The sequence below is a fragment of the Carassius carassius genome, chromosome 28 (genome assembly GCF_963082965.1).
Source record: "Carassius carassius chromosome 28, fCarCar2.1, whole genome shotgun sequence".
In the NCBI taxonomy this organism is placed as follows: Eukaryota; Metazoa; Chordata; class Actinopteri; order Cypriniformes; family Cyprinidae; genus Carassius; species Carassius carassius.
Window position 1 is genome coordinate 5,050,991 of NC_081782.1, and position 18,916 is coordinate 5,069,906.

At 37.3% G+C, this 18,916-nt stretch overlaps 1 protein-coding gene across 9 annotated transcripts in view; it reads right to left on the reverse strand.

Moving 5' to 3' along the window:
• LOC132107756 (roundabout homolog 2-like) overlaps positions 1–18,916 on the reverse strand; it is a 386,527-nt gene that overhangs the window by 315,458 nt on the left and 52,153 nt on the right. Inside the window, exon 1 of one of the 9 annotated variants that reach the window (XM_059513941.1) lies at positions 1–586. The exons of the other annotated variants lie outside the window; for them this stretch is intronic. Coding sequence (XP_059369924.1) covers positions 1–106 — 106 coding nt within the window. The 5' untranslated portion in view covers positions 107–586. Of the gene's footprint in view, positions 587–18,916 lie in introns of those variants that run through there. 9 annotated transcript variants of the gene reach the window in all.

The window sequence follows — 18,916 nt, forward strand, 5'->3', positions numbered from 1 at the left end:
CCCCCTTGTTCCATCTTCCCTTATTCCTGCCCTGAAGGGATGGATGGAGAATGTCCAGGAAGACCAGAAGAAACAAAGTGAGTCTCACAGGACAGAGGAGGAACATCTCAGGTATTGGGGGTCGATGGTGAAGGTCCTTCACCTGCCCGTATTTATGCCCACTGGAGCACGATGGGCGCACGGAAGCTGGCTCTTAAGTCCGGTCATCGGTCACAGTCCAGAAGCAAGCATGAAGCATGCGTGTACCTCCACCACGTTACCAAGAGCTCCCGAGCTCTGCCCACCTAAGCGCACATGTGTGAGAGTGAGACCAGCTTCTCAGTCAAGCTCCATCACATGCGATCGAGAGCCTTCATCATCCGAGAGTGAGAGAATGAGCGTGTGAGAAGCACAGCGCAGCTCAGCCTTCCCTCGAAACATGCGCACGGATGCATGCACACACACACTCCCTCTCCCTGCTGCCACCACTGTCCAAAGCCGTCAGCGGTTTTCCCTGCAGTGGTGGATCTGTCCCAGTCCACGGTGAGAAATCTCCCACAAGATCCTTCTTGTTTTTCTGCTTTGCACGCCAAAAACCTCCAAAGCGTGTGTTCGTCTATGTGGAGGAGTTTCCAGCGAGGGAAAGGAGGTGGGGAGGAAATAATAGCGTAACATGCACCGTGGGTCACAAGGGATGTGCCAGGAGAGAGGGAGAGTGAGGGCAGGACGGCAGAGAGATGCAATGTGGTGACAGCACTAATCCTGGAGCTCTGATCATAACAGACGTTCAGGCAGCGGAAGCCAGAGAGGCTCTTTAAAGACTAATAACACTCTCTGCTTCAACTCTGAAAGAGAGAGAGCGAGAGAGAGAGGGAGTGCAAGAGAGAAACTCTTGGAGATAAGAGTAGGGGGAGAAGGAGTGATGTTGGACACTGCAATAGTCAGCAGGTTTGCCTAAATATGCTGGTTCTCGGCTTGGGGAAAGTTAGTAGCATTAAACATCCTCAGGGGGGTCATGCAAATGAACATTGCCTGAAACTCTCGAACACACACATACACACACAGACTTGCACAAAAAAATACGCTAAAGACTGTAATTTTTGCCAAGCTGCTGTCGAGGGCGAATGCACACTGGGCTTGGGGTTTTAGGGTGTGAGAGACGTGCGTGAGATTTATCATCATTTGGATTCATACAGAGCGCATAAATAATGTCTGTAGCAGCAGCAGTCCCATTAGTGACGACTCAGCTGACAGTAACAGCAAACAATGACATATGAAAACATTTCCTGTTATCTACATGAATAAGTCTCGATTTATGATGAGCACTAGATGACCTTCCTCGGCAGTGGAACTATAATTCATCTGATGTCAATCAAAATGTATTGAATTAAATTCCAAGTACAATGCTAGGCTCTTTGCTATGCTATGAATGGGAAAATGCATATTCTGATGGTACCCTTTCATCACAGTCAAATCTTACATAGAGAATAAACATGGCACTCAATCTTACTGCTTAGCTCACACTTTCTTCATCCTGTAGAACATTTCTCATCATATCTGTTCAAGTATGAAGAAACTCTATGGCTAAATGATTCCCTGAGAGGCAAAAGAAGTTTCTCTTCAGCGACTTCTTTTTAAATGTCAGTGACTAGGCATTACCCATCCAATTTCTTGAGGAACACAATAATAAGGTTTTAGAAGCATACATGAACATTCATTTACGGATTCAAACAGCAGTTCTGCATACTTGGGTTGGGAATCAGTTCTTACTGAAAATAGTTCCATTTAAAAGATAATATCACAACCAAGCAATTTAAGACATTTCGCTCTGTTAAAGAATTTTGAATGTCTGCATTTTTTTGCCAATGCAGATGTAATGACAGAACTGATAAAACCTGACAGTTTTTTCCACACTTCAATTCAGCAGTCACTGTGCCGCTATTAAATCTACAGTGCCACGGAAAAATAAATTGTTTTAGCAGAGTTGTGAGCTTGCCGTCTCAATTGAATGTGATGAGAGAGAGAGAAACACGAGTACCATAAAATTATTTAAAGACAATAAGCAACAACATTGCCTCTTTTTGTTGTACCATTCTTGCTTGTTGCAAGCAACAAACACACAACACAACCTGTGCAGTCCAATTCGGGTATGAATGACTGATCTGAATCCTTTTTTTTTTTTTTTTTTTTTTTTTTTTTTTATAAGTCAGTCAAAATGACAAATCACCAAAATTCACACTGAACACTAGAGATATTAGAATATTGCAATCAAAATCCAAACTTAACTACAAATTTAGTTCTCATTTGCTATCACTATCTGTGCACATATAAATCACACAGTTCAAATACCACACTGTATACAGTATATGCATTAAAAAAAAATCATATTGCATCCAAGATACCCCTGTTGGAGAATGACTGATTAATAACACACGTGCCCTAGCCAACTTCATGCATTATACAGACAGTGAGAGACTAACCATCTTTTTGTGAAATAAACTAAAGGGTACAGATGTGCTTGCATTATAGAATCAGTTTGAGAGTGACTATGTTCTACACATAATAATGCTAGCTTTATCAAGTCAAGATCTCAGTTACAAATATAGTTTCTTTAAAGCTATTTTTACACTGCAAGCAAACAGTCCATAGAAAAACTTGTATTCTGTCAAGACATCCGTTATGTTTATAGACTTATTTTAACCCTAAAATGCCTTAATGCAAACAATTCAAAATACAGGTGAATCGTGATGTTGTTGTCAGCAATATATTTATTTTTTTCTTTTCATTGATTTTGCGCCATTTTAAAATGGTACATATAAAATTTAAATGGTTAGTATTATTTACTGAGTGTGTTTACAAAATAGTGCTTATCTTTACTATATGGCAGTATATTTTCTTAGTTGCTTAAAAGTATTAGTACTAAAAGAATCATTAAGGAACCATAACTATTAAGTGGAATCGTAACCAGAAACATTAAACTCCTCACTATTATCTGTAATACACACAATAATGTCCTGATGTATCCATTATTTTTAATTGGACATGACTAATTGATTAAATTACACAGAACCTTGAACTGTAGCTGAACCTTTAAATGTGCATCCAAACTTCAAACACACTATCACACCTCAATTCATACAAAAGCATAAGTTTTTTTTTTTTTTTTTGGTAGTCACCTCTCTTGCAAAATTTGAAGCAATATGGCAACCTAATTGCAGCCTCTCTAAGTGAAAAAGAGCATCTGTTCCTAATGCAAACATGCTGTAAAACTGAAATGGAGAAAGATACATCTGATCCTGAGAGAGACACGAAAACCACCTTAATCAAGACAAACTGGGCTGCAGGCATACTTTTGTGGCAACTCGGCACAAGTTCAGCCACCTCCACAGCAACACCTGAGCCAGTGACTACATGCAAAACCAAAACGCTTTCATTTCAAATGGTCCACTGTGAACCAATCATCAATAAATGAATTCAAAACTCTGGTATGAGATTTGGTACATGCGTGGCATGTGCTTTTGTGTTACAACTGCAAAGCTGAAGGCCACTGAACAGCTGTACAGCCTCTTCAGTAGGGCTTCTCAGCACCTGTACAGGACTGTGAGCCTTAGCAACATGCTAAAGACTGGAAAGATTACGCAAGATGCATTTGTTCACATCATCATACTTTTTTTCTCACCTCAGGACTGCCTGAGTGTACTATAAATGGCTCTTTCTTATACTGTATATGGTGACAAAATTAATGCTGTAAAAACCCAAGGCCTTGTGATGTGAGGACAAAGTCAATACCACAGCCAATGAAAAGAGGAGTAGTCTTTCTCAGCATGCTCTGTAATTTAAATAACAGTGATTGTCTGATAAATGAAGGCTTATTTGCATAAGCTGCTAATTATTGCCTTACCAAAGCCCAAGATGGAAAATTACAATCTTAGGATGGGAAAATAGAAATGTTATCAACAAAAAATCTTGGCATTCCAATACTTGGGAGCTCCTTTGATGTTAATATTATGGGCATATGCTCTGGTGTAACATTAACTCAAAGAATGGCGTAAATCTTGAGGCAGAATGGCAGTTAGGGCTAGTATCGTCTATGTCAAGCCTCCCCGGGAGCCAATTAGCTTAAACTGTTTGTGGATGGGTCTGTAAGCAAATACATTTTACCTCTTTATTTCTGCATTCGAGAACAAAAGAGAAGGAAATGATCCATTTGGAGGATGACAGATAGATGGAGGAGAAGTGGAAAGTGTAGTGTTAGAACATCAGGGAAAACACAGTGAGACAGGGTCTTTGGATCCATGTAGGGGTGAGCCTGACGGCTTATCGCCCCCAGACAAGAACCCCCTGGATAAACGTGGTCCGAACAGGACCAGGGTGCAACGCTGTGATAAGCAAGGAAGTACGGTAAGGCAAAACACGAAAGGAAGGACAGTGAGAAGGAAAGATATAGAGAGAAATGGAGTGATTAAGCCTTGGGAAGACAGTGGCAACCGTGCCAGGAATGCCCCACTAGCACCACATGGCTAAACCTCTTAAAAAAAATTACACATAGAAATTTGGCCAATGTGGGTTATCAAAAGCGCATGCGTGTAGCTGTGTGTTCCTGTAGCTCAATTGGTAGAGCATTGCATTAGCAGCGCAAGGTTGTGGGCTCGATTCCCAGGGAGCACATGTTAGGTACAAAATGTTAGCCTGAATGCACTGTAAGTCATTTTGGATAAAAGTGTCTACTAAATGCATAAATGTAAATGTGAAGCAGCAGTGTTCATTACAGCAAAATGCTGAAACATTAAAGAAAGACGGACCACATACTAAAATGAAGAGCCTAGTTCCAGCGAGGACTGACTTTTGATGGCTCACCATGAAATGTGCTTCAGGCACTGGAAGTAGCATGCAGTCAAAATATATCAATCCGATGGCAATCTGGCTCTTTTGTAAAGAGTTTCTTAGCTTGGGCAACTGCTTCACAAGATACTGGATAATCTATTGTCTTCTCGGTCTCAATAGTCCAAACCCTGCGCCCACTTCTTGAACAGCGTAGTTTGCAAATCTGGACCCAATTTGGTTGTTTGTCTTTATATGTATGACTGTTATGCAGCACTGAAATAATAATACTAATACTAATAATTATCTAGCATTGCAACCATCTGGCTCATGATTAACATTCCAATTAGAATTTGCTGCAATCAGAGTGGTGCAACTTCCAACGCAGGAAATAACTGCTGTGAAAACGGCTATTATTAGCCCTAAGTATCCCGGCTTATGAATTTTAATTCTACAAATGAACTGCTGCATATGTCACTAAAAAACTGGCAAACAGGGCAACGGAATCAAAGTGGTTTTCCAAAGCAGCCGAGGGCTTATTGAAAAGTTGCATAGGGCCAAACTGAAATTCAAACAACGACTTGTCCCCAGATGGGAACAATAAAGCTCATGGCTCACGGATTCGTTCAGTCTTAATGGATTTTGTAAATCAATATACACAATGGCTTTCATATACTGTTATAATAAGAGCTTTGGTCAATGTTACTTTTTGTTATGAGTTAGAGCAATTATATGATTACATCTTATGGGATAAAAATTCACATAGGATATATCTTTTGAAAGTGGATGATCTAACTGTACAAATTACAATTAGAGATGTCAATCAATCAATGAGAAAAAAAAGAGATTGAAACGATATATGATTTGATATATTCCAATTAATCAACCAAATTAAACTTTTAAGAAAAGCCTGCAAATGAAGATAATTTACAATATTAAATTGGCAGTCAAAATCATTTAATAGCATTGCAATAAGCACTTTTTGAAGCCAAAAAAAATTACTTGTTTTAAATGCATATCATTAAACAGAACACTGCCACTGGTCTAATGATCGATTTCAGTTAAAAACATGAAGTGAATATGTTTTTTTTTTTTATAGTAGGATTATTAAAAAAATTCCCTTAATAAATCACACTAATTTATTGCATTAAATTGACAGGCATAATAATAATCCATCTCTTCACTGTCTGACAAATAGCACTGGCAAAATTGTGTGTGTAAGACAGCGAGTGGCGATATTCCCCACCAACTGACACCCTAATGACATAAACACACAAATCTTTGTCAACAGAGCTCACTGTGACACCTGGTATCATCACAAAAACAATATCCTCAGTGCTTGTTGTCTTACAGAAAAAAAGAAATGCTGAATAACTGGAAGAGGATTGTACTGAAAAAGCAAGCACTGCATGGCTTCACCAGCTAGACTACATGAATAAGACATCAAATCCATGGTAAAATACAGACTGTATCTCTAGATCCCTGAATGGCATAGCTGGAAGAGAAATCTAGATGCTGCCACATTGTTTACAAAACTGCAATATAATATATGTACACTGTACACAGCATATATAGCCTGGGAAAAAAATAGAAAAACACACAATAGCAAACAATAAGAGCATGTTGTAAGTCAATAAAATTCATCCTTTTTGTCTTTTCCTTGAACCTGAAAACAACATAGTGACCCCAAGAAATATTTGGATGGTTAAGTCATACTTTAGACTTCATTATTTACCAAAATATCAAACCACAAACACACATGTAAAGTGAAGTTTGTTAGGTTTCAAATTATAAAACATTAAACATAAAATAGCATTTGAATACTTTATGGTTACCAGATTTTCCAAATATACTTTAGGGTTGATGCTTTACTGTATACATAAAACAACATTCAACTTGGTCCAGCAGTGGAAATAAATAGGAAAATAGGCCACAAATTAAAAGGATAAAATGACTGGCCTGCAAGAGAAAGGAACAGAAAATATGCTTTCTTTCTTTTTTAAATGTTGATTGATGTTTGTGATGTTTCTTTTATCCTGGTGATAATGCTTCTTTTAAGTTTAATTTGGATAAGCATGACACAAAAAACATTCCTACTTCATTCCAACTGGTTTGGCCTTTCCTGGAGGACTGTCTCTGTTTGCAGTACCAAAAATTCAAACTTCCTCTTTTAAGTAGCAGTTTAACCACCTGACTGGTCACATGATCCAACCAGGTTGTCCTCTGTCTAGCCTATACAAGGCCTAGAATGAACAGAAAATCAGTGTTTGATTTAACTAGTATTAAACAAAGTTGCCTGTTAGTAATTGGTTACTTACAGGCAAAGTTTCATTGTACTTGGATATTATATTTGATGCAAATCAATTTCAGGATACATATTTAACTAATAATTTTTCATTCTCAGATAAAAACAGGCCCAGTCATGTGACCAGTCAGGAGGCTGCGGTTTCTCTCCTTTTAGTGGCATTTTTTGCAGTTGGTGTGGTGCTCACGTTGCGGTTTTCGACGGCGGTAAAGTTAGTTTGACATTCATTAGACATTTTTATTTTTTTTGCCAATTAAACTCTTTGTGGCTGTTATGTTTTAAGCCCAAACTAACTCAGTCAAATATGCAACAAGGCTTCATTTCTAGGAGGAGAAAATTGATGAACCATTCAAATTAATTAAACTATTTAACTACGTGACATTATAATATAAAACCAATATTAAAATGTTCAGAAAATATCCCTGTTACTGCACAAAGTTTTTTAAATTACCGTTTTATGTGTTTTATAATTATTTTACAACTTTTGATGCATGCAATAATATAAATCCATTAAACGACAACACCATTTGATCTAAAGGTATCAAACCAACTGTAAAATATACTGAATATTATTCACTATAATGCACAAGGCATCGTTTTTCAGATGATGCCTTTGTTGTTTTTATATATATTATTGTATCCCACTTAAATTAAACAGACACCGTTTGAGATAAAGGTATCAAACCAACTGTATTATATTCTTTATAATGCACAAGGCTTGTTTTTTTTTTAGATTATGCTTTTATTGTTTTTATATAGTTTTATTAAAGGGTCCTGCAAGCACTTTAATTTATCCCCCTTTACTCATACTGCACAAAACGTGGTTCAATAACATTTGATGTTATAGGGACTGATTATTACAAATGCAGATCCCACTGTGTTCTGGTTAAACAATTTTTTTTACATTTATTTATGCTAAGGTTTGTATATGGTGGTGTGTTCTTAATGACAGCTTTCCTTACAATATATACTATTCCTAAAATAAGAAATATCCCAATATATCGCCCTTGATTACAGTATCGCAGTGTATCACAATATATCGTATTGCAACCCCTGTATCGTGATACATATCGTATCTCCAGATTCTTGGCAATACACAGCCCTAACGCCAGAAAATCAAGCTATTGATATGCACTTTCAAGAGATCGTTTAAGGGATGTTTTTGAAAGTCTACTTGGCGACATGGATTGAAGCTGAATATTTTATTAGATAAAAACATGGTTGAGCATTTTGAAAATGATTACATCTATCTTTTTTCAATACATTTTGACTTTACAACACTCTGGAGTTATTGGAAATGTTTGCATCCCACGAATTATAAACAATCCACCAGCATCATCAATACTCTGAAGTCTATAACCTCAGTTCCAGCCAAGCTCTTTCTTGCTGACATTTCAAAGGTATAAACCTAAGTTTTATCTTTGTAATAGCTTTAAAAATAAAATAAAAAGAAAGTTGCTAGACAACAGTGATGCGCTTCTTCAATGGCGGTGAAACGAAACAATCACTGAAATGATATGAGGTACACAGTGTCTGTAATGCATGTGGTCATATTGACCATAATGGCCATTCTAGGTAGAAATACTCAGAACTCTTTTGTGTTTTGTAATTTTAATAAAATAACAATGTTAGTATAAAATATACACACAGGAAAAGTCAGGGTACTAGAGCTATATATGGGTTTTATTTAAACAAAGTTATTACATTGTAAAATGGTCAAAATGATCGCCTTGGTATTCTAATTATAGAATATGTATTCACTATTTAATCATTCTTTTTTCAAAACTTGAGAGATAATTTTACATATCTATATTATTTAAATGAATGTAAATCACAATAAAATCCTTGACATTTCCTTTTTTATGTCAGACCTAAAACATAATTATAATTAAAATAATATCTACAACTCAGCTTCTGTGAATGGTTTCCCTCTCATTGTAGAATCAATGACTTGCAAGAACATTTTAAGTCAATACTGTGAAATATGAGAACACAGCACTGGCAAGAAATGTTATCTTCATTTTTTTCCCCATCTGCCACATTATCTGCCAACCACAAAAAACATCAGGTTCCTCTATCATCTTCCAAACATCCTCCTTTTAAAAAGATTCCAAAAAGCCACTTAGATTCAACCCAACATTCCCTTCGGATCCATATGTGTGATTATGAACAAGAAAACAAGCGATTCAATTAAATGTTAAAGACGCAGTTACACCACGGCGATAAATCCCACAGCCATCAGAAGTTTGGGCAGCGCAGAAGAGTCTGGCGCTGGGAGTGGCAGGCGGGCCATTGGCGGCGTTCGAGAGGCAATAAGAATCAGAATGAGTTAGTGATAGCTGTAGTAAAAAATGGCAGGATCGTCTATTTACAACTGGCAGTAAAACTGCCGCTTGTGCGATTTATGCCTACACTTGGCCCGCCACGACCAGCCCCTTTTTTTGCCAAGGGCACGGTAATACCCTTCACACTTCTTTCGAATAACGCAGATAGATGTCATATCAGATCACGAATTTGGAGAACACAAGATGAGCATGGAAAATTAGGCAAAGGTGGGCGGTAATGTTCAAACATTTTCTTTGCCACATGTGGAGCACGTACATACGAGCATTTGCGTATGTGCCGTCATTAATGCATGAGAATGTGTGTGTGTGTTGCCCATCCCCTCCACCTTCACACCCTTCAAACACTCCTGCAGGATCACACCACCCATAGTGAAGAGTTATTAACACCTTGGTCGCACCTTCAGATAATGGCAGCAAATATGCTTTGAGTTATAAGGTATGTATTTCAGCCTCTCTGGCCCCTGTGTGTCTTCCCTCTCCCTGAGTTATGCTATTGATTTAAGATCTCAGATCCTGAGTTAGAGCCAGGATGAAGCTTCTGTGGTCTGGATGAGAGAGGAGGGAAGACTCATGGCAAAATTTCAAAACTTATGAAGGTAATGTTAGCGATTTGAACAAGCTAACCTTGAGAATCTCGTCCAGGACTGTTTATGTTTTATTTTTTTAGTCCATGGCATTTGCATATATGGTTTGAGTGATCTGTAACAAATTTTTCCATTCTTTTTATTTATGAAGTAGACATCATATTCAGAAGTATTATGGGCAGTATTTGAGTCAAATTCAGCCTCAAACAAACACATGAAAGAGACTCAATGAGACTCCGGATGTGCGTTCTAGTTTGCACTGCATCACAAATAGAAAATCTTTCAGTTTGCATTTACACTCAAAACATCTTTTGACCTTTTTTTGTTTGTTTGTTTGTTTGTTTTTTAATTGAGCGGATGTTATCCTTTGAACTATTTGCATGAAAATTTGAAATTAAAAAAATATTTGCATGAAAAAAAGTTTTTTTATTTTTTTATTTTTTTACAGTTTTTTTCATGATTTTACATGTGCATCGCTGTTTCAAAATAAAGAACAGATTTTTCACCTGACTGATGAGTACTCTTGTCACAAATTAATAAATCACGGTAGATATATTGAAAATCTGTCACCAAATATATCTGTCTCTTATATTAACTTTTTAAATTATTATATTCATTTTACTATTATATTTAACATACATTAAAACAATAATTAATCATTTAAACTTACTTTTTCAAACCTTTTTTTCAAGGGGGAAAAATTAATTTAATGGCATCTTAAAAAGACAGATGAGCCAGTGAGAGAGACACCAGGATACAGGGAGAGAAAAAGCAAGAGATTCTCAGATTTCAATACTTTGAGATGTGATCATAGTCTCTGAGGACAATTAGGTCATGCATTACTTTAACCATTAACTCCTTAATGTCTGCTAAAAATAAGGATATTACCATCTATATGAACACTTAAAAAGGCTTAATTGCAAATACATGTATCCATCTTTCACCGACTGGATTTCTGATATATATATATATATATATATATATGACAGTTACATTTTCCACATGGATCTTCTTTGCTATGCGTTTATGAATTGGCAGGCCTGAACCACACAATCTGACAGCAGAACCACCTTCAATTTAACACACTGGACCAGAACAGCCACTCTGCATATTGAACTTTATCTGCAAGCCTCCCTGAGGTAAATACTGCCATGCGACATGCCGTGTTCACACAAATGACATTTAGCCAAGGTTTTTTTTTTCTCAGATAAATTGCATGTAATCCAAAAGGTACACATTCAACAAATCAAACATCTGCCATTTGTGTAACCTAAGGGCCTTTTGACCTCTTTTTGTGAAGGGTCAAGTGTCGATTGAACCCTGCAATCGCCCAGTGTTTTTAAAGGTCAGAACCTTGTTTTGACCAAAATTAGTTTTGTGTTCCTATTTTTTCCTATGCATATATGACCATAAATGGAGTCTGAGCAGGGGTGCTTCTAGGATTTTCATTTTAGGGGGGATCACTATATATATTATAACCCCAACACACATACAGTAAACACAATTTTACTGATTGCATTTCTAGTAAAACCCTCTTTCCTTAGCTCAAGTATGCAAACCTCTATGCCAAATGAACTGGAATATCTATTACATTTGAAGTAAAATTTTCAAATGAAAATGGCAACATGTTCGTTAAAGAATGTGTTCATGTAACACAGCAAAAAAAAATAAAAATAGGCTACAGTAGATGGGGAAACAATTTCTCCCCCATGATATTTTGTAAACTGTATTTATGACAAAAAACTGCACAGATGCAGATATTATAACAACCTATTGATAAAAACACACACCTTGTATCTGTTTCTCACTCTGCGGCGCTGCGGTCTGTGGATTGAACAGCCCCCCTAAAAATGGCCTAGCGATGCCCATGGGTCTGAGTAAAAACTATTAAGGGAATTGGCATTAACAGTTGAATACAAATCTCAAAGCAATGGTGTCATACTTAAAAAGAAGTTCTCTTTGTCAACTCTAATTCTCTTCTACTTGGGATCTTTTAATTTTCCAGCTCGCAACTTCCATTTTTGAACTCCCATTTTGCTCAGCACTGCTACTAAAAACCTTTAATTTTTTTTTGATTGCTGTCAGATCAATGGCTTTGTGTCTTTTTTTAGTTAAATCTGTTCACACGTTGCTTTTGAAGCGTTACCTGGAATAAATAAATAAATAAACAGTCAGTTGAGGCTGAATAGAGAGCCATGGATTTGTCATCGGCGCTCAAAGGGAATCAGACAGGTGATGATAAAAAAAAAAAAATGCAAACACAGATCTAAGCTCTCGCTCTGTTTTGCTGCGCTATTACTGTGTGCGAGAGAAAATCTGGCACCCGTATCACTGAAAAATCATCGTTTACATCTGGGATAAGGCAGAGGACAGACACATCAACGTTATCACAGCCAAACCACGACCCAGAGGGTTCAAATCGATGCTGTTAATGAGAAACAGAGAGAAAAACAGTTAAAGTACAAGATAAGAAAAAGTTAAGGTCTTCCATGTTTGTATTCAGTCACAACTTTATCCATAAATAAAAGATTTTACAAAGGGTGGATGCTGAAGACTTGATTATCACTGGAAAATGCATTAAACCTGAAAAGACCTAGGGCCTCTCCTCCTCATTTGGCTTGGAGGAGTTCACCTGTGCACAGAGCGCTAATTAATGCCCATGTCTGAGCTGAAGGTCGTCTGGTCCTCAGACAAACACACTCCACGCTCCATCTCACTGACTCAATTAACAGGCGTCTAAGGACTTCCTGCAGTCCCTCCTCAACACTCCCTGTCTGTACCTCTCGTGCATTTTCCTTCTCTTTTCCAGTTTCTACCCTTCTCTTTCTCTCTCTCTCTGAAAACTCCATTACAACACACAGCGGTCTGCTAAATGGACGAGCTCGCTCATTTCTGAACGAGCATGAAGAAAGCATATTTGTGGAGCATATTGGTAATGAAGTTTTGCAGCCACTGGTTGCTGAGAGAGGAACCGCATGGTTCCAGGGTAATGAAACCTGAATTTAAGACACCACAAGCGAGCTTGATGCCACATTAAATTAAAAGTGAAGTGATGAAATGAGGTGAACATGTTGTTTTCCCATTTAGCCTCTTCATGTTTCTTTCAAATGGCTAAACACAAAACAGTAAGAGTCCTGGTTTAATGAATGTTCTTGATTTAGAGAAATGCATATCTCATGAGTTCTTATGTCAGCTGATTAAGAGACTTTAAAACATCAAGGATGAGAGATCCTAGTAAACCTTATGTGTAAATGAAAAAAAAAGAAAGAAAAACATTTTTTGAAAGTGCATTTTCAGGACCTTTTGTTCAAATATTGTTTTGATTGGTTTTAAAGGGATAGTCCACTCAGAATTTAAAATTCAATCATTAATTACTCACCATCATGTTGTTTCAAACATTAATGACTTTCTTTTGTGGAACATAGTGGATATTTTAAAGAATGTTGGCACCAAACAATTTCTGTTCCCACTGACTTAAATTGTATGGAAATCAATGGGAACAGACACTGATTGCCAACATCCTTCTTTTGTGTTCCACAGAAGAAAGAAATGCAGAAAGGTGTTGCACAATATGAGGGTGAGTAAATGATGATAAAATGTTTTGGTGACAAACTCCTTTGGATTTTGGACACTCTATAGCCATCTATGGCTGAAAAATAACATTGCAAGTTACTTGCAGAGATTTCTTTCTTTCTTTATTTTATTATTATTTTAAGTTAAGACTTTCAAAGCATTGGTGGCATAAGTTAAACATCTAACGGGGAAACATTTAAACAAAAAAAAAATTTAGGCATTAAAAGGCAACACAATTATATAGTAATTTTTTTAGGCAACACACACCTACAGTAAACGGCTGGTAAAAACAATAAGCAGTCAAATTTGCTTCGTAAAATTAAGAAAATTAAATCTTTATCAATTTCAAACTTTATAATGGCAGATTTGTCAGAAAGCCCATTCCTTATATATCTTTCCTTAGATATATTTTCCTTATTAGATGCAACCTGGAGAAAATTAAATATCAAAAATCTCATGATCAAGCTCATTATATCTCTGAGTAATAATTTCAAATTCAGTGTTAAAACATATTGAAATAAATCAAATATGAAATTATCTTAAATATATAGTTATCCACACATGTAATGTTACTTTGAATTACCACATATAAAAAAAAAAACCTTGGATCATTTAAACTGTTGCTGGTCCCTATAACTTCCATGGTGAAAATTGAAAAAATTCAATTCAATCAAAAATTCAGAATTGAAAAGTCAACGGCGACCAGAAACTGCTTGGTTACCCATATGTAACCAAAATATCTTCTTTTGTGTTCAGCCAAAGAAAGAATCTCAAACAGGTTTGGAACAACTTGAGGGTAAGTAAATGATAACAGAATTTTCGTCGTTGGGTGAACTATCCCTTCAAGATTAATTTTCAGCACAGCCATTGACTTTATCCACAACATCAGACAGCGCCATGCACTGGTGCCATTCTTAGTCCAACATGCAGAACCATCTTTACTAACCCAATAATGCCAACCACAGCCAATGTGCCCATGCAGTCTATAGACCGGAAGACCATCCTTTTGATACATCTCCAGAAGAGTGTATCTGCAGATGAGTGCCAGTTTGGCATTCAGCTCCCTCCATTAGTACTATCAACTTCCTCGATTACACAAGGTCTCAGACTCACTCAGGTACAGCTTGGTCTTCTGTGCTCTACCTGGCAGTGTCTGGCATCCAGACAGGCTCTATCAACCCTGGCACTCGGGCCTGACACCTCAATAACCCTCTTGATCACAGCAAATCGAATAAGCATAATAAGGTAGTCAATAGGTAATTTATGATCCCATAACTGGCTGGAAATATGGCTTCTCAGGGATAAGCAGCAGAGAGGCGGCACTCAGACTGGAGTCAGATGCTTCTTAATGAAATATTTCTCCTCTTTCTCTCTGCCTCGCTCTCAGAAAATAGGATCGCTTTTCATGTTAGGCAGTGAAATGCCTCTGGATGCTTCTGCTGGCATGACTCAATAAGTATTTTTTTCTTTTTTTAAACCTCAAGTATAAAGAGTCTAAATTTGGCTTCTGTATATTAATACAAACAAGTTTTCCGTTTACTTTTTTTTTTTTTTAATAAAACATCAGTACTACAATGGCATGGTTGCATAACAGTTAAAAAAAATACACATGTAATATAGGCTATTAGGCTACCAAGATGGCCAAAATGGCAAATTATTGCATGATAAATTGTAAAAGTTATTAAGGCTAATCAGTTAATATCGCAAGCAAGATTGATGTTGTTCAGATAATCGTTTGACCAACAAACAGCATGATAAAAATGTCGTGTCTGAAAAAAAAAAAAACATAACAACGATGCTTTATTCTGGAGTGAATAAGTGACTTGAACAAATCTTTTAAATGATTTATTCAACAACTCACTGATAAATCTCACTTGTTTCTTTCCTGAATGAGTTGGTGTTTATAACTGAATCGACTGACTGAAGGATTCACTGCCTAACTCATGAATAGTCGTTTAAAAATAAACCCTCAATAAAGCTGCCTGCTTTGTTTCTGAATTAAAAAAACGTCTATAGCCCATTGTCTATAGTTTTGGGATACATGAAGCACTGCTAACACAGTCAAACCAAACAGATTTCTGTGACCACACCTTAAAGGTCCCATATTGTCAAAGTTGAAATTGAATGGCTTTTTTCACAAAAACTGAGGTCTAGGGGCTATTTAACTACCATATAAATTTCAAAACAGTCAGTCCACAGTAAAATGCACACAGGCTCCTTAAAGTAGCTGTGATTTTTTACGAACCGTTGTGACTTGCGTAAAAAGTTGACATCAGAACTATACAGTCACCTCCTTCAGCCACCACTCCGAGCACTGCCCACCACCCCACTCTCCTTCTGTCAAACCCCAAGACAACATAGCGTCCTTGCCATTGCTGAGCACTGAGAAACAACAGCGCTGAAACATTGTATTACATCAATTCTGTCACCCAAGAGCACAACAAGATGATTTTTAATCTGTGCTGGATTGATTGGGCCGCCTCCACTTTGTTTTGCTGCCTCCAGATAGCACTGTGATGTGCGGCTGACCCTAGTTACCTGTGGTTGGTCTGGCCGTGCGTCACTCAGAAAACAACAGGCCAATCACAAGAGAGGCTGATGAATATTACTTAGATAGGCTAGAATCGATCTGTTCTTAGCAGACCTCCTGAGAAAGGAGCTGTAATAATATAATGAGATGGTTTTTGGTAATTATACCGTAAATATATATTCTTAAGGACATCAAAACATTAAATAAAACTCCAGAGAGTGTGTACAATATGGAACCTTTAACCAGGGTGCGATTTGCCAGGGGGGATGCATGGGATTTCCCCCTTTCTGGTCAATGTATCCCTGCCTCTGCTTAATTATTTTTATCCCCGGTGGGAATAAATCCCCCCCTCCCCCTCCCCCCCTCAAAGTGATCAGTGCTACTACGTGGCGAGGCGGATCACAAAACTTATCGCGGATCCGTGGTTTGATTAAAGTCAATTTTATTTTAAAAAGCGTTACTTTGGCTGGCTCTCTGTATTCACCACTCTGGGCAATCATTATTTAGCACTTTCAGGTAAAAAAAAAAAAAAACAGAAATTCTGTTGCTTCTAATTCTTTTTTACAAGCAAGTATAGCCGACATCAGTGACAGCACAACCACTGCCTTATCGTGTGTTTATTTGATTTCATTAGTGCATATTAATGTTTGAGAGCTGGTTATTTAGTCTTAATGGACCGTGTTTCAGTCATTAATAATATTCATTCCGTTGTCTGACAACAGAAACATTAAAATATAGTAATTAAAACAGTTTTATTGAGAAATTAAATGGCTGAATTAAAAAGCAGTACGTGAGCATAGGGAGGAAATACAATACGACACTTACGTCATAAATATGCTAATTAGCGCATGACGTCATCTATATCATGTTCTCATGATTTATTTTTTATGAATTAAAATGTTTCAAAACATCCCCCCCTCTGTTTTTTTCACAAATCGCACCCTGCCTTTAACTCACTCCTTAAGTTACTGAAAGACTCACAAATCACATTTTAGATGATCACCTTTTGCCAACTACTGGAATATTAATGTTACTGCAGATAAATTCATCGAATATTGTTATTGCATGTGTGTGTTAGCTTTAGAGTACTTTTTCAAAAGTTCAAATATGACAATACCTCAAACTAATTCCAAATCCATCTGTTTTTACAAGTGCTCAGCTAGCATTTAGTTCCAAGAAGTAACAGGAATATGATTTCAGAAAAAGTGATATGGATTTTATATAAAAAAAAGAGGCACTTCAGCAATGTAAGGAGCACTTGCCATGGGCAGAGAGTAATGCGCTGAATTTATGTGGCACATAAATCCATCAGGGAAAAAAATACTTGAGTCTGAGTCTATGGTACAAGACCGGAGAACACCTATTGAAATCCACTGGATTACAACTCTCCCAAAGCTCTCGGTGCAGGCTAACGGGTGAAAGGCTTCCATCACAAGGGCAGGGAGAAATGCTAGAGGAACTGCTTTTGACATCTGCCTGATTTAAGGGTTGTGAGGTTTTTCTGAATTAATAAACTGCTCTGCCCCTGAAAATAGGGAATCTCCCCAGTTAATAAATATGGCAAAAGCTAAAATGAATTCACAGCAGAGCACAATTTATTTTAGACCTAACCGAGGTGTGATGACAGCTTGGGGGTTTTGGGGATACTCAGAAAGCCTGTATTTATGGGTGAGGTGAAGAACCACGGTAAAACATGCCACGGACAGTATTTGTCACCGGTTTCCCGCATTTGGCTGAAAATGAATCCGTTGGAGATAACAAATGGCCTGTCTTACACCACCAAGAGCCACGTTGAGCTGCTTTCTTGCACGTGTATGTATGATCTATGTTCATGAGTCCTGCTGCAATTCTCACTCCTGTTAACATCGTACCGTGGTCAATAATCAACGCTGTGCATTGGGTCTCCAGCTTCAGAGAAAAGGAAAGTTCACGTTTGATAAAATACACATCTAAACCAGTCGACCAGTGGCATATTGCGTCGCATCGATCGTCCGTGATTGATTCTCCGAAGGGAATCTGACATGGATCAATTTTGCATTAAGAATTTATGTTCTTGAGTCGTAGCAAGCAGTCTTGATACAGAGATCTATTTATTAACAGAGATAATTGAACTATAGCAGTAAGTAATAAGGAAATGTATCAGCGTGGCACCGAGACGAGACTCTCGAAGTCTGAAAAGCAGAAGAGATGATAACAAACCTTGCTAGACTTTTTCCCCAGAGGTCACGGGGTCAGCTCTGTTTGGATAATGACTGCCAAAGGGTGGACATGGGTCAAACTCCACCGGGGTTAAAGGATCATTTTGATAAAGTAGTTTCTAATGATGCTTGCATGTGCAAACCTGAGCGCTAACAGAGACAGAGATGGATCAATACCACGTGAACTTCAAGGGAGGAGAAAGATGTGAAAATTGGATGTGTAATGTGTGTGCTGAATTACATTTTAACGCATGCGGACACATATTGGATTAAAATAAATTGATTTATGGCTTCCTATGCATGATATAAGATGCATCATGTAAAATAACAACACAATAATCGCTCTCAGAATGTGATTATCCACAACAGGGGTTTTCAATCTTTCATATGCAACGGACCCCCAAACATGAGTATGCTTGTGCGAGGGACCCCCATTCTAAAATGTAGTTATCTATTAAGTTACATTGTCTATGTCTTTCACTCATAATACTGTACTGTTACACTGTATTTATTTATTTGTTTATTTTACTTATTTACTATATTACCTTATTTTAACATTTATTAAATTATTAAAAAAAGGC